At 36.5% G+C, this 16,223-nt stretch overlaps 1 protein-coding gene across 1 annotated transcript; it reads left to right on the top strand.

Moving 5' to 3' along the window:
* Nucleotides 1-6,839: 6,839 nt before the first annotated feature.
* On the top strand, nucleotides 6,840-16,223 carry LOC134822852 (uncharacterized). The gene is made up of 13 exons (XM_063834118.1): nucleotides 6,840-6,909; nucleotides 7,030-7,127; nucleotides 7,267-7,420; nucleotides 7,647-7,828; nucleotides 7,976-8,136; nucleotides 8,252-8,331; nucleotides 8,551-8,681; nucleotides 9,024-9,137; nucleotides 9,258-9,395; nucleotides 14,332-14,508; nucleotides 14,817-14,934; nucleotides 15,194-15,299; nucleotides 15,436-16,223. The coding sequence occupies exons 3-13, from the start codon at nucleotides 7,392-7,394 to the stop codon at nucleotides 15,607-15,609; spliced, it is 1,410 nt and encodes a 469-aa protein (XP_063690188.1). The 5' UTR covers nucleotides 6,840-6,909; nucleotides 7,030-7,127; nucleotides 7,267-7,391; the 3' UTR covers nucleotides 15,610-16,223.

Raw genomic sequence — 16,223 nt, 5'->3', positions numbered from 1 at the left:
TTTGCAATGCAGTTTTTTTTCTTTTTATACGATTTTATATATTACAATCAACTTTCAATTTAATCATTTTCATGACGACGAAATATAATTATCACACGAGTGTTATAAATTGTAAAATTTGTCAATGTACCATTACCAAAACTTACTTCAGACGTTGAATCGGTAAACAAAGAAGTAAAGAAAGGCTCTGCAACAACAATATCCTGTGTTATCATCGGAATTATTGAAACAGCAACAGTAACTTGGCGGACTAGTACAGGACCAGTTCCAGCTGAAAAGTTTCACCCCTGTCCAAGGAAGCTTCTCCGGAGGGACACAGACATCAACTCTTTCTGTTGACGGAACTCTTGTCAATGAAGATACTGCCTACACTTGCAGAATAACTTCTGGATCTTTACCTGATTCCAGCAACTCGGATACCACTGTCAATCTTAACGTTTATGGTATGTTCTTTAAACTCCAACTGAAGTTCTTTTGCAATGCAGTTTATTTGTATTTATACGATTTTATATATTACAATCAACTTTCAATTTAAATCATTTTCATGACGACGAAATATAATTATCACACGAGTGTTATAAATTGTAAAATTTGTCAATGTACCATTACCAAAACTTACTTCAGACGTTGAATCGGTAAACAAAGAAGTAAAGAAAGGCTCTGCAACAACAATATCCTGTGTTATCATCGGAATTATTGAAACAGCAACAGTAACTTGGCGGACTAGTACAGGACCAGTTCCAGCTGAAAAGTTCACCCCTGTCCAAGGAAGCTTCTCCGGAGGGACACAGACATCAACTCTTTCTGTTGACGGAACTCTTGTCAATGAAGATACTGCCTACTCTTGCAGAATAACTTCCGGTTCTTTACCTGATTCCAGCCACTCGGATACCACTGTCAATCTTAACGTTTATGGTATGTTCTTTAAACTCCAACCGAAGTTCTTTTGCAATGCAGTTTTTTTGTTTTTATACGATTTTATATATTACAATCAACTTTCAATTTAAATCATTTTCATGACGACGAAATATAATTATCACACGAGTGTTATAAATTGTAAAATTTGTCAATGTACCATTACCAAAACTTACTTCAGACGTTGAATCGGTAAACAAAGAAGTAAAGAAAGGCTCTGCAACAACAATATCCTGTGTTATCATCGGAATTATTGAAACAGCAACAGTAACTTGGCGGACTAGTACAGGACCAGTTCCAGCTGAAAAGTTCACCCCTGTCCAAGGAAGCTTCTCCGGAGGGACACAGACATCAACTCTTGCTGTTAACGGAACTCTTGTCAATGAAGATACTGCCTACACTTGCAGAATAACTTCCGGATATTTACCTGATTCCAGCCACTCGGATACCACTGTCAATCTTAACGTTTATGGTATGTTCTTTAAACTCCAACTGAAGTTCTTTTGCAATGCAGTTTTTTTGTTTTTATACGGTTTTATATATTACAATCAAATTTCGATTTAAATCATTTTCATGACGACGAAATATAATTATCACACGAGTGTTATAAATTGTAAAATTTGTCAATGTACCATTACCAAAACTTACTTCAGACGTTGAATCGGTAAACAAAGAAGTAAAGAAAGGCTCTGCAACAACAATATCCTGTGTTATCATCGGAATTATTGAAACAGCAACAGTAACTTGGCGGACTAGTACAGGACCAGTTCCAGCTGAAAAGTTCACCCCTGTCCAAGGAAGCTTCTCCGGAGGGACACAGACATCAACTCTTTCTGTTGACGGAACTCTTGTCAATGAAGATACTGCCTACACTTGCAGAATAACTTCCGGTTCTTTACCTGATTCCAGCCACTCGGATACCACTGTCAATCTTAACGTTTATGGTATGTTCTTTAAACTCCAACCGAAGTTCTTTTGCAATGCAGTTTTTTGTTTTTATACGATTTTATATATTACAATCAACTTTCAATTTAAATCATTTTCATGACGACGAAATATAATTATCACACGAGTGTTATAAATTGTAAAATTTGTCAATGTACCATTACCAAAACTTACTTCAGACGTTGAATCGGTAAACAAAGAAGTAAAGAAAGGCTCTGCAACAACAATATCCTGTGTTATCATCGGAATTATTGAAACAGCAACAGTAACTTGGCGGACTAGTACAGGACCAGTTCCAGCTGAAAAGTTCACCCCTGTCCAAGGAAGCTTCTCCGGAGGGACACAGACATCAACTCTTGCTGTTAACGGAACTCTTGTCAATGAAGATACTGCCTACACTTGCAGAATAACTTCCGGATCTTTACCTGATTCCAGCCACTCGGATACCACTGTCAATCTTAACGTTTATGGTATGTTCTTTAAACTCCAACTGAAGTTCTTTTGCAATGCAGTTTTTTTGTTTTTATACGGTTTTATATATTACAATCAAATTTCGATTTAAATCATTTTCATGACGACGAAATATAATTATCACACGAGTGTTATAAATTGTAAAATTTGTCAATGTACCATTACCAAAACTTACTTCAGACATTGAATCGGTAAACAAAGAAGTAAAGAAAGGCTCTGCAACAACAATATCCTGTGTTATCATCGGAATTATTGAAACAGCAACAGTAACTTGGCGGACTAGTACAGGACCAGTTCCAGCTGAAAAGTTCACCCCTGTCCAAGGAAGCTTCTCCGGAGGGACACAGACATCAACTCTTGCTGTTGACGGAACTCTTGTCAATGAAGATACTGCATACACTTGCAGAATAACTTCCGGATCTTTACCTGATTCCAGCAACTCGGATACCACTGTCAATCTTAACGTTTATGGTATGTTCTTTAAACTCCAACTGAAGTTCTTTTGCAATGCAGTTTTTTTGTATTTATACGATTTTATATATTACAATCAACTTTCAATTTAAATCATTTTCATGACAACGAAATATAATTATCACACGAGTGTTATAAATTGTAAAATTTGTCAATGTACCATTACCAAAACTTACTTCAGACGTTGAATCGGTAAACAAAGAAGTAAAGAAAGGCTCTGCAACAACAATATCCTGTGTTATCATCGGAATTATTGAAACAGCAACAGCAACTTGGCGGACTAGTACAGGACCAGTTCCAGCTGAAAAGTTCACCCCTGTCCAAGGAAGCTTCTCCGGAGGGACATAGACATCAACTCTTGCTGTAAACGGAACTCTTGTCAATGAAGATACTGCTTACACTTGCAGAGTAACTTCCGGTTCTTTACCTGATTCCAGCCACTCGGATACCACCGTCAATCTTAACGTTTATGGTATGTTCTTTAAGGGGGGGGGGGGGGGGGGGTTCACCCTCATTTTTTTGTGAAACTTGGTTTCGAGATAGCAGTTGACCAACAATTTAGGACCAGTGACCGAACTTTTGAGGGGGTCCCGGACCCCAACCGCCAAACGGTGCCCGCGGGGCAGCCACGCCCATATTTGGTCCAAATTAGGCCCAATTTAGCCAAATACCCTGAACATGACCAAAATCCAGATTTTAAGTGCTCAACTTGTAGCTAGTGGTACCATGAACTTGTATATGAATTTTCATCAAGATTAGACAAAAAATGACTGAGTTATGAGCCAAAAACCATATGACCATATTTGGGCATACGCACCAAATTTGATCGATTTTGGCCCATAAATTGGTCAAATATCAATATTTTTGAATGAAACCAACTTTATATGGAAGGTAAGCCTATACTACACATTATCTATGATTATCAGCTCAGTATCTACCTAACTGTGGATTCTGTGTTCAAATAATCGCAAAAAATGAACAAAATTCCCCATATCTCAGTTCGCGATATTTGCAAAACTGACTTCGCTCAAAACAATAGAACTCAATAGGGTTTCAATATTTTTTCATGAAATTTTCAGAGTCAACGTAGAATTGTCTCATGACCTTAAGTTTTGGGACAGAATTTTGAGTTAGGCCTTTAAAAAATTTAGCGGCCAAATTCCAAAATTTGCACTGCTAAATTTAGAATTAGGCTGCCAAATTTTTTGGGCATGTTTAGGGTATTTGGCTAAATTGGGCCTAATTTGGACCAAATATGGGCGTGGTTGCCCCGCGGGCACCGTTTGGCGGTTGGAGTCCGGGACCCCCTCAAAAGTTCGGTCACTGGTCTTAGTTTGTTGGTCAACTGCTATCTCGAAACCAAGTTTCACAAAAAAATCAGGGTGAACCCCCCCTTAAATGCCAAACAGTGTCATTACTCATTTTTCAATACAGTTATTGATTTAAGGACGAATTTGAATCTTGCACTTGCAGTTAAACATTCATCGTGGATTATGAATCATAAATTGTAGTATTTTAAATAACTGCAAATTTTTATTTATATTGGATGTATTAATTTCAGAGATAATGGTGAAAAGCTATGACGTGCTAGCAGGTACTGCATCAACGTTGACTTGTTCAATAAAAGGATCAGCTGCCAATTTGATACATATTCAGTGGGTGGACAACAAAGGAAAACTTTTCTCTCATGATTCAGACATTTCTGACTTGACTGTCAGGTAATATTTTATATTTTTCTTTATAGAGCTGCACGCCATATATGTCAATCTTTTATATTACTGGAATATACCGATTACTGAAATGATAGAATATTTGAGATCCTAATACAGATATATGATATATTGCTGTTTTATAATTTGTTGCAAAATGTAGATGTTGTCATGGATTACCGACTCTTTCAATTTATCAGCGATGGAGCACTTAAGGATGGGATGAAGGAGTCTACTATGATCCTTTTAGCTGACGTGACTTTGTTAGGCGATCAACTATTCACATGTAGGATTTCAGTAGGAGAAAAAGATCAATATGATGATACCTTGGTGGCTCTCAAAACCTTCACAGTTCGGTACGTTTAATAATGTAGTTCAAAAATCTTATTTAATATTGCGCAAATGAAAGAATGCGTAGAATTAAATAATACGTTCTTAAACTGAAATCTCCATTTGACCAATCATAATCAATATCATATTGTTGTATTAAATTTTGACCTACTCCAATTTCCCTAAATTTCCATTGAATTCAACTTCTTATTTCAGTACAACCAATGATTATGTTAGAACAGGAGACCCAGCAGTATTGAAGTGCACTGTGATCTTTCCTACCGACACATTGACAGTTGCTTGGTCACACCAAAATACTATATTTGAAGGTTAAATTCCAAGTTTTTGTGTAACTCTATGGAACACTACTTTGAGCTTGGTGCCCCCTTGGCCTTATAGTACAGGGAAATCCGTCTGAAAAAATCGATCTGCTGACACACGAAGCTTTCAGAGGATTTTTGACGTTTTTGAGTCCCATTAGGTGCCCTTTATGGCTGACCAACTTTTCCAAACTTTTCCACGTGGCTTAAGGCCACTTTTTGCCACTTTACCACTTTTTACCACCTTTCTTGTTTGTCGAATATTTTTAGTTGTGAACATCGTAAAAGGTTGCGAATCAATCGAGTGTGTTCATATTATCAGGAAAAAAAACTTTTGTTCTAACAATTTTTACGTCAGATAATAAGTTAATTGGATAATTATCAATTGACCAATTAGCAAAATTCTTAAAAATTTTTTATTGGCTAAAAATGATCGGAATAGCTTAAAACACGGAGAAAAGTAGTTTTTAGAAAAAATTTGAAAATTTTTCACTTACATTTTTTTTTCGAGACTTCGAAAAATTTCGAAAATTCAAAATATTTTTTTCCGCCAAAAGTGATCAAATTGCATGAAACGCGGAGAAAAATGATTTTCAAAATAACTAAGTCAATTTTTCGTTTCAAGTATACTTAAATCACCAATATTTGTAGTTGGAGTTCAGTAAATCTCGGCAGATTTTAGTAATAATCAGGAATTACTAACTCTAAGTAGGAAAGGTCTGAAACTGAAAAACGTTAAGTTTAACCATACGATCGCGATATAAGAGTTTTATAACTAATTACAATACGTACAGCCTTATCGATTTTCACAGAAACTGCACCAATGGCACAGTCAAGATCGAAACGATAGCCTGCTGTACTGTCATTTTATTGATTTCAATGATGAATCAGTGGGGTTAAGATAATCACATTTGTAATAAATAAAACCTCTCTGTAACGTCAATTGTGCTAATCTAAACCGGCCTACCTGTATTACCAGACCTCTTCTTTTCCTCAACAATCAAACCGAGTTGTTCATATCGCATTTGGTATTGATATCAATATTATATCATATGTAACATTTTAACTTTTTTTTGCAGAGACAAGAAAAGAAACCTTACAAAATAGTACAACAACAACAATTTTACGATTAGACCCTCCCAACGAAGTTGCTTCTTACACTTGCATAGTCTTCGCCCATGGTCAAGAGTATAACTTTTACTCGGAAGTTGAAATAGAAACCGATGGTAATCTAAATCAACAGATTATAATATTTCATTCTAATTTCGAAACAATCTTAAAAATCAGAGAGACTTTGCATCCTTTTTTTGTTATTAGACTTTTACTCAGTCGAGGCGTAGAATGATTTAAATGAGTCAGTTGAATTCACTATCGATTTCAAAAATGATTTATTTGACAAGTAAGAGTATAAAGAATATTTTATTGAAAATTATCTGAACGGTTTAAATTGTGAGCTATGAATTTGCATGATCAAATTTATGCACTCTTTGTTCGTGAGCGTGTTTACTTTTTATTGTGACCGTAAATTTTAAAACCGACTAGGTAGTGCAGATTGTGTGAACATCTCAAAAGTTTCAATATATGTAATAGCATCCACCAACAGGTTTGTTGCTGACACCAGAACATGAGATAAGAGCTTTCAACGGAGCAACAGTCAACCTGAAATCTTTTTATTTCTTCTCCTCGTTTGCTGAAGGACACTTTTGGTGGAAGCACAATGACTCTCTGTGTTTGACTAAAACTTGCAGGTATTTTTGTTTTACCGCGGGTTTTGCTGTACTGAAGTAGTTGTTAACCCATATCTATCAAATAACAAATAAACCGATTTGAATTTAACTACAAACATTGTTCAAATATTTTCCTCGTAGGGATATTATCAACTCTCCAAAGACCTCCGTAATCAGCATCATTGTAAGCAACTCTACAGTTGGGGCCTGGAGATCCTTTTACACAGAAACAACGAGCAGTAAGCTTAATTTTGTCAATTATATACTATTCTGTTTTTGCAGAGTGCAGCAATATGGTATAAACATTATTTCACTGAAAATAGAGATTTTCATTCGATTATATATCCGTGGACCGTGAATATCACTCACATATCGCAGAGCGAATTCTACAGAGCAACCAAGTGATTTTGATTGGAGTGAATGTCAGTGGGACTCAATATCCCAATTCTGTGTGGGGCATTACAGGGACTGAATCAGAAGTCACCTGTTCCGTACCATTTAACATGACTGATTCTATTTTGAATAATTTGCGGTAAGTTTATGCTACGAGCTTAGACAGCCTAAAGACTAAAGAGTTGATTGGAAAATATTTTGTGAGTCACAATAATCTCATTTACAAATTATGGACCAAAAATTGTGGCCAGTTTTCATGCTAGTAACCAGAATTTCATGATATATCTATATATTTCACTTCTATCCAAATTAAATGTCTTGGTAAATCATAATACGATGTTTACTAAAAATGTCAAAACACGAAGGTGGAAGTTGGATGGCAAGTTTGTAAACAATAAAGGTTTTACCTATAATAAGCACCATGATGTTATCATCTTCAAAATGATGGAGAAAGTTTATGGCACTACAACGGTCCAGTGGAAAATCATAGTTGCTCACTCCACAGCAGCTGTTGGAAATCTTTATTGCCGGGCCCAGTACAGCACAGGTAAAGAAAGAAATTCTCAATCAGGCTTCCCTTAAATTTAGTTCATTAAATATAAAAGAATTTTCAAGTGGAAACATGCCAGTTAAAGGTTTATGACCTTTACGCAGAACCTCAAAGTTTTGTTGAATAAAAAACTCTCGAACCCAGGACAAATCGTTGATACACCAATGAGTCATCTGAACGAAATAAGGATAGACAGCGACCTCGATTTAATAGTCCTGACTCCAGATACAGGAGCTGTGGTGACTTTTATAACTCATGCACCTTCAGCACCGCTGTCAAGGAATTTGGATTGCTCTCTTGATCTTGTGAGTGAGAATTAATTATTTCAAACAAATTTTCTGGCATGCTTCATTTGTTCTACCATTCGTGAAGATCGTAGGTTCTAGAAATAACACTGAATTCTAACTATCGATATCTCAGGTCAACCCTATTAGTAAATCGACAGATTCAAAAATCTCAACCGATGGGTTAATCTTCACCGAAGTTTATCACATTCGCAGGTGAGAACATCTTTAGAAAGTACAAGTTAAGATTAAAATTATTTATCAATCAAAAAAATAGCTTCCATCCTACTTTCGTTTTTACAGACACAATTAACGTAAGTTGATTTAAGGCTGATGAAATAGGGGTTGTGATGCATTATTCCTCCCTAATTATCTCACAGGAAAGGGGGAGGAGGGTAGGAGGGGTGATTAAATCATTGATTCAATTATTTTCAGTTCTGATTCTATGATAGAAGCAGGCTCAAAAGATGATTTAGTTTCACAACATGGTACTTGTGACTACTCCGTCCGGATTCAGAATTCAGTCCAAGAATCTCTTACAGTTACAGTGAAATTCTCGTTGCTCGGCAAGTATTTCTGTGTTCCTACAGCACTACACTATTTTGAACTTTTCTACCTAATGCTTTGGAAAATGACACAACGCCCTCAAAATGATTCCCACTCGATAATTCCATCAATAATTTAATTTTCTACACTTTCACGATCGGTCTCCGATTATTTCCCTGCAATATTGTGTTCCATAATCAAAGTAAGATTCGAATAACGAAATAAATAATATATTGATTTGCATGATTAATAATATTATGAATACTATCATAATTGATACAATATAAAGGAATTCGAGTAATACTGATATTTATAGATGTCTTTTTTCTGGGATATCATTTGTAAACTTTCTCGTCGTTTAGGTGAAGCAGTTGTCATAACACCAGTTTTGGCAACGGTGGGACGACCAGCTATTTTGACAACTTATTTCACTGCCAGAGACTTATCCGACGTCAGGATCACATGGCAGAAAAGAAGTAAGTAAGCTTTATTTAAGTTAACGTTAGTAATTGTGTTCGTAGTTATATGTTAGTAATTTTTGAATGATAATACTTTTTGAATGATCAAAACTGAAAAAGTTTAATAATTACTACTAGATGGAGGGTCAATAAATTGGGAAAGTCTTCCATCGGATCACCAGTGGCAGTACCGTACACTTATCTCTCCAATCGATGATAAAGGTGTGATGTCTACCAAACTCTTCATTCAGAGATTGACTTCTAACGATGTTACAGGTATAGAAATGCGATAGGTTCTCCAATAATTTAATCTTAGGATGTTATAGTTATCATTTTATTGTTTACTATGTTCGTTGTAACTTGTATCTACACAGGCACTAGTAACCTATATTATTACATCGATCTTTGAATAAACTATCTTTAGAAGTTAATAAAGTTTTTTTTTTTTTTTTTTTTTTTTTTTTATTTTTTTTAAATGAGGAACCTGCCAAACCCCAGGACACCAGGAGGATACCACCGGCAAAGCGGCTAATAGTACCCTCCGGTCTGTGTTGTACCGAAGAAGCTGAGTTAATCGATCATGACTCGGCTTACCAGCCAAGAGGCAAAATCTGAGCGGCACCAAGGGTTCAGAGAGTGTCATTTCAGCTTCTCCGGTGCTGGATGCCCTGGGGTTTCACATGCGCCGTAGCAAAATAAATATAAAAACACACGCACAAAATTTTTTTTATTCTTTTAGATAATACGTCGAATAAAGTCAGTGGATATAGAGTAATAAATTGCACATAAGATGGAGAGAAAAAGGGGAGATACTACTGGTTTTAAATGTGACTCTATATCAATACTAGTAGTGGAGATAACTCCACTGGCTACAACTTGTGAAATAAAGGGTAAAGGTAAGGCACGGCTGTAATTTCGAGAAAATAAATAAACAAGAGTGTATAGTCGATCCAGAACTTCGGGTATAAAATGGTCATCAAGGTATAACGTCTTTAAGGCACCGTATAATATCCGGTTTTTCACCTAATAAGAAAAGCTTAAGATGTTTAAGATATCGCTCCCAGAATAGGGGTTCCTTGTTCTGGAAACTCCTTCCAATAAACCAACAGCAAACCGAATTTATGAAGTTAACACTTTTATCTCTGTGATTTAAGCAAATCAAATAGTGGCGATATGGGTCGTCATAATTTGCGTCAATATTCGATCTAATAAACAGATTTACTCCCTGTAGGAAAGAGCTTGTGGCTGGACAGTCAATAAATATGTGAGAGATAGTTTCGAGGTTGTGATTACATAACGAGCAATTTGGACTATCTTTTTCAATCTTCATTTTATATCTCATGTACCGACAAGTACTAATCCGGTGAAGGAGCTTATATTGGTACTGAATAAGTTTGAAGTTATTTGAGAAAGAAGTAAAAATATCCGTAAAAATACTAATCCAATCAATATCCGTTAAGGAGAGGTTAGCACTCCAGTTCCTCATTGGAGGAAGGGTGCTGGGATCTAAACGCTTAGACATGGTATCTCTAATGTTTCTACCTTTGATAGTGAGAGGAGTATCTCTAGAGTTGGGGGTATTCCTACCTCCCCAAAAGCGAAGTGAAAGTTGGGTATCGATAAATGTAATGTTACTTGTAAACGTATCGGTATTATTAAATCGACGTATTCCCAATTTTATACTCGCATATTGAGTCGAAGAGATTATACTACTTGTTTGGCCCCACTTTCTCAGAAATTGCTGAAAACTTAAGAGGTTACCTTCCTCTGAAACGAAATCAGAAAGATAGATGATATTTCTATCAATAAGAATATCGTTCCAGAGCTTGGAGCCAATGTCCGTTATTACGTCGCTTCCCCACACACAGTGGTTGACTGTACTCTTACTTGACTGTGAAGAAATAGACTTCCAAAGCTTATAATGGCGAAGTAGGTTAAAGGTAAAACCAGTATTCTTTAATGTGAGACAGTTTTCTATACACACAGTTGGTATATTTGGGTGTAAAAGCTGATTGATGATAATATTTTTCCAGGCATGTTGGAAATTAGGATCGATAACTTTTCCTATAAGTGACACTTTTAAACCTATAATAAAATCGTTAGTATAGAAGAGACCTAGACCCCCACATTCACGAGGAGAAGTAACAATATCACGTTTCAACTTATCCCTCTTACAACCCCACAAGAAGTGAAAAATCATAGTGTCTATTTTACTGATGGTGTTAGTATCAGGAGTTTCTAGTGGTATGATAAGGTAAGTGAACTGGGAAAGAATAAGAGATTTAATAATTGTACACTTTCCTATCAGAGTTAAGTCTCTCTTACTCCAGGTGTTGATAGCGGAGCTGGCGTTATTAAGTTTACTGTGGTAGTTCATTTTGCAGAGATCAGCTCCACTAGACGTGTTGTCGAACTTGACTCCTAATGCTGTAAACTCGTTAGCTACCATGTCTTCCCCGTATGTACTGGTAAGGTAATTTCGAAGACTAGTGTTGTCTCTGGTAGCTCCTAAAGGTATGCACTTAGTTTTACTGATGTTGGGCTTACAGCCTGAGTGCTGACCGAACAGGTTGAGCTCTAGGATAACTGCATCTACGCAAGCCTGGGAGGGATCCAGGTACAGATCCGTGTCATCAGCAAACAGACTCATGAGTATGTCGATACCATTAATGCTGAGGCCTTTAATATAAGGGTTATACTGTAGCTTATTACTAAGTACCTGGGACACTAGGAGGAAAAGAATTGGGGAAAGGGGGCTCCCCTGATGGACGCCACGAAGTATGTGAACAGGGCTGCTAAGGTGTCCGTTAACGTTAGCGTAACTCATACCAGCGTGAAATGCCACTCTCACCAAGTTGATTAAATAATTTCCAAACCCCATACCTTCCAAGACACTGAAAAGAAACTTATGTTCGACCGAGTCGAAAGCCCGTTGGAGGTCGACCTGCATAATCATACCAGTATCCTCTTGGTTATCATGGTAATGTTCTAAGGTTAGATACATTAAGATCAGATTATCGCAGGTACTCTTCCCTTTTTGAAACCTAGTACTAATAAGTGTTGGAAGTGAACTTAAGATCCTATTTTTTATAATATGAGTGAATATCTTATAGTCTACATTCAAAAGGGTGATTGGTCGCCAGTTCTTTATATAGTTTAACTCAATGGGGGTTTTAGGTTTCGGGATAAGTGTTATAATTCCTAGACGTTGTGAAGGTGACATAACCCCATTATCAACCGACTCTAAAAAGGAGTTAAATAGGATATTCTTAATGTCCTCCCAGAATACTTTGTAGAATTCAGCAGTGAGGCCGTCCCACCCTGGAGATTTATTTTTCTTAAATTTACTGATAATACTATCCATCTCCAGGAGGGAAATTGGCCTATCTAACCTGTCAGCGTTCTCCTGATCAATAGTATCTAGGTTACTGGAATTAATATAATCGGTTATTTCATGCTCGTTTGGATTCGTAGAGCTAAAGATGTCGTGATAAAAATTAACTACGTGCTCAGAAATATCCTGCTGTGTGCGTAGTACACTCTGATCGCTGTTAATAAGTTTGGTAATAGACTTTTTTTTAGCTCTACTTTTCTCCAGCCCGAAGAAATATTTGGTGGACCTTTCACCCTCCTCTGTCCACTGAATCCTAGACCTGGTCATGGCCCCGTTAACTTCAGCTTTGATGATACCATCAAGCTGGGATTCCAAGTCATACAATTTTTTGCGCAGATCATCTTTCTGCATAAAATCAGTTATCTTTTTAACCTCTTCAATATCAGAGGATATTTTTTTCTTTTTTGCAACTTTTTCTTTCTTTTCTTTTTTTCCGAATCTGATCGCAAAATCTTTAATTTTCATTTTAATCACGTCCCAGAGTCCCGAGTACGAATCAAAATTACTGTCAGCAGTTTCATTGATAATCTCCCGTACATTACTCAAAAACGACTCATTATTTAGATGGCTATTATTAAGTTTCCAATATCCTATTCCACGTTTAATGGGGGAACCCTGTAGAGATAATGAAATGTAGCTGTGATCAGATCGAAAGCCATGACTAATATCTGCGTTACAGACCGGATAATTAACCAGACTATCATCTATAAGGAAGAAATCTAGGCGTGTTTGGGTTTTGTGCTGTTTATTTACGTGAGTATAAACACGCTCATTACCCCTACTAAGACGGAAGATATCACTGATGCCATGATCAGCGGTCACCTGGTTCAAATATTGCTGACGCTTAGTATTACTGTGGGAACTATTACCACCATATTTATCAAGATTATTATTTAAGATAGTATTCCAGTCCCCAGCCAAGATACGATAATCATCCCTTGTACGTCCTAGAGTTTCCAGGAACAAGTTCTCTACAACATAAGTATCATTGCTATTAGGACAATAGACGTTTACCAAGCAATACTTGATGGAATCCTTCTCAATTTCTAACAGTGATACACGTCCCTGTGTGATGATCCTGTGACTGCAAATTTTAATATTAGAATTGGGTTTGACCAGGAATGTAACCCCAGTGGACTTAGAGGTACCATGATTGAAATAAATATCTCCCCCCCAGATTGTCCTCCAGAAGTCTTCCGTTTCAACTACAGAGTGAGATTCTTGTACCATAATAATATCTTCTGGTTTAGCTAGTAGCCAACCAAGAACCGATCTACGTTTCTCGGGGTTTCCGAGGCCATTGCAATTGAAAGAACCTACCCTAAGACTGGCTCCTACACTGTCATTTTCTGACATTGTAAATTCTGAAATTAGCCGCCGCTCTAAAGTTATTTTCACTAAGTTCGTGACGAGTAAAGCTAGTATTGAGTCTAGTACCGTTTCTCCCAATATTGCAAAGAATGACGTAGTAGTTATTGTACAATGACAAAAAACAAAATGATAAAAACACACGCAATCACACATCTTATTACTAGTAGATGTATGAATCATTAAACAAGAAATTGCTGAAATAACGCTGCTATAGCCCATATAGTAAATGTATTTTATACGCTTAAACAAGTCCTAGAAATCCCGTGATGGGGCGTCCCCCTAATACTATAAGCTTCTAAGCTGATACTCTCTAATATAGAAGTCAGAGGGAAATCAATCTGGCTAGAAAGGCTCAAGTGTTTAATAAAGTTTTAACCCAGAATGCAAAATTAAATTAAAAAATGCATTTTTATATCTGAAGTTGTCAATTTTTATTTTATTTTTCAGACTACAGAGCAGTCATTTTCCTTTCGGGTCAACAGCAAACATGTGACATGATATGCGTCAAGTCAGCTCAAGCAACAATTTCAAAAGTAAAGGCCGTTTTTGAAAGGTCGACTGCATTCTTTACAATGTCAGTCCTTGGAGACATAAAGCCATTGAGTGTATTCCTTCACTATAAAGGTTTGTACTTTGTTGTACTTTTTCAGTTACAATTCACTTTCATTGACATTTTTAAAAATTTTTTAATTTGTGTGGTTCACTGTTTGAACTTCTACCAAAATATTAACAGAAGTCAGAAGGCCTAGTAGTATATAGTATAGCTGCGGCTGGCGGCAACACTAAATAAATTGATAATAATAATATAGTACAGGTAAAATAATGCATTAAACAAATTTAGAGACAGTCGGTTCATGTACAGATTAAAAAAACAAAATACAGGTTAGGTTTGTTTTGTATTTGTAACTAGACTATAATAGTATCTTTCTCAGAAGGAAACAAGGATATTCCAATATCCCTTCCAGACTTCTCTGCAGTATCGGGTCCCTACACAATCTCACATCGTTTAGAGGACGTTTACTTTTGTGACGGTGGTCATTACAGTTTCAGGTTTTAAGTCATTCGAACTGTGCTAGCTTAGAAATTTCTTGAATGATCCATTCAACGGCGTTTTGTACATTAAATCTCGATTATACATTTGATCATGAATTCTTTTGCCGTAAAGCAACTTTCTGAATTTATTCAACTTCCACTTCCAGTTCCAGGCATGGTCCAAATTAACGTCGTCTGTTGTTGGCTAGTAGTAGTGGCTACATTAATTAGTATTACAAATGTATTCAAATTGAATGACCCATCATATCACTATCAGGATCAAGTTGGAGACTGGATTCGAATTCAGTACTGACGAGACGAACCTAAAGATCAAACTACGCTGTAAACCACCTCGTACGCCTCCGAATACACTTTTGAAAAAGGTCAGTTTTATACAGATGTAATACTAATATTAGGTACAAAGCTCAGTTTAAAACTTGAATATAAATCTTTTCTTCTTCCCGAGTTGATTAGTCCATTTTCTATCCACACTCAGTGAGTCAAGGATGTCATTTTCAGGTTGAAATTGCTGAATCCGACGACTACAAATATGTCGTCACGTGTATCAACGAAGACCTTGTCTTAATGAACGAGAACGCGAAGGAAGTGATCTGCAACACATCTACTGGCTCATATCACACTAAGATTGATCTTAGTCCTTGTCTAAGAGTCATTGAACAAATTTACCCTTGAGCATTGACTCTGTGAAACATAAACTGGGATTGAAAGGTTCAAATCATAGATCATATTTTTATTCTTGTTTTGATGTTGGAGCCAATTTTATTCTTGAGGTAGTTTTTATCATAAAACTCTCAAAACAATGTTGGGCGGCGCCCAGCCTGCCATTAGCCTTATCTTCAATTGGTCCTCATGTGCTCATGAACACAAAAGCCTGAGGTTTCCACTTCTCAGGTAATCATTACCTGAGGACCCCAGGCTATTATGTTCATTAACATAATGAACATTATAATAAAGATTTGGCGGAATGACAGGCTGAGCGCGGCCCAGTAAAGGTAATCAAAACAATTGCAATCCACAATCTAACATCAAACACCCTGGTACAATATTTTGAAACTTAATCAATCCTGCTATGTGTTATGATGGCAAATTATTTTATATTTGTGATTGGTTTAACAGACAGAACTGTACTTTTTTATTTAACGGGTGATACTCGTAGAATATTTTTTCACAGACCGTCGACAAGTCCAACTCGGCGCGCGTCTTGGTAATGGTTGGTTATAAACCTACAATTTTGTAAAACAAGTAAACTACTACTACTAGAACCATGTTTTCTGCTTTATTTTTGT

Source organism: Bolinopsis microptera, chromosome 11, assembly GCF_026151205.1.
Source record: "Bolinopsis microptera isolate Bmic1 chromosome 11, MBARI_Bmic_1.0, whole genome shotgun sequence".
Lineage (NCBI taxonomy): Eukaryota > Metazoa > Ctenophora > Tentaculata > Lobata > Bolinopsidae > Bolinopsis > Bolinopsis microptera.
This window is presented reverse-complemented; position numbering and strand designations above follow the sequence as displayed.

Excerpts from the sequence above, each read along its gene's own strand:
- LOC134822852 (XM_063834118.1), top strand. The coding sequence starts at position 7,392 with ATGACTGATTCTATTTTGAATAATTTGCG. Across the intron at positions 7,421-7,646 it reads TCTATTTTGAATAATTTGCG|GTGGAAGTTGGATGGCAAGT; the intron begins GTAAGTTTATGC and ends CAAAACACGAAG. Across the intron at positions 8,137-8,251 it reads TGGATTGCTCTCTTGATCTT|GTCAACCCTATTAGTAAATC; the intron begins GTGAGTGAGAAT and ends TCGATATCTCAG.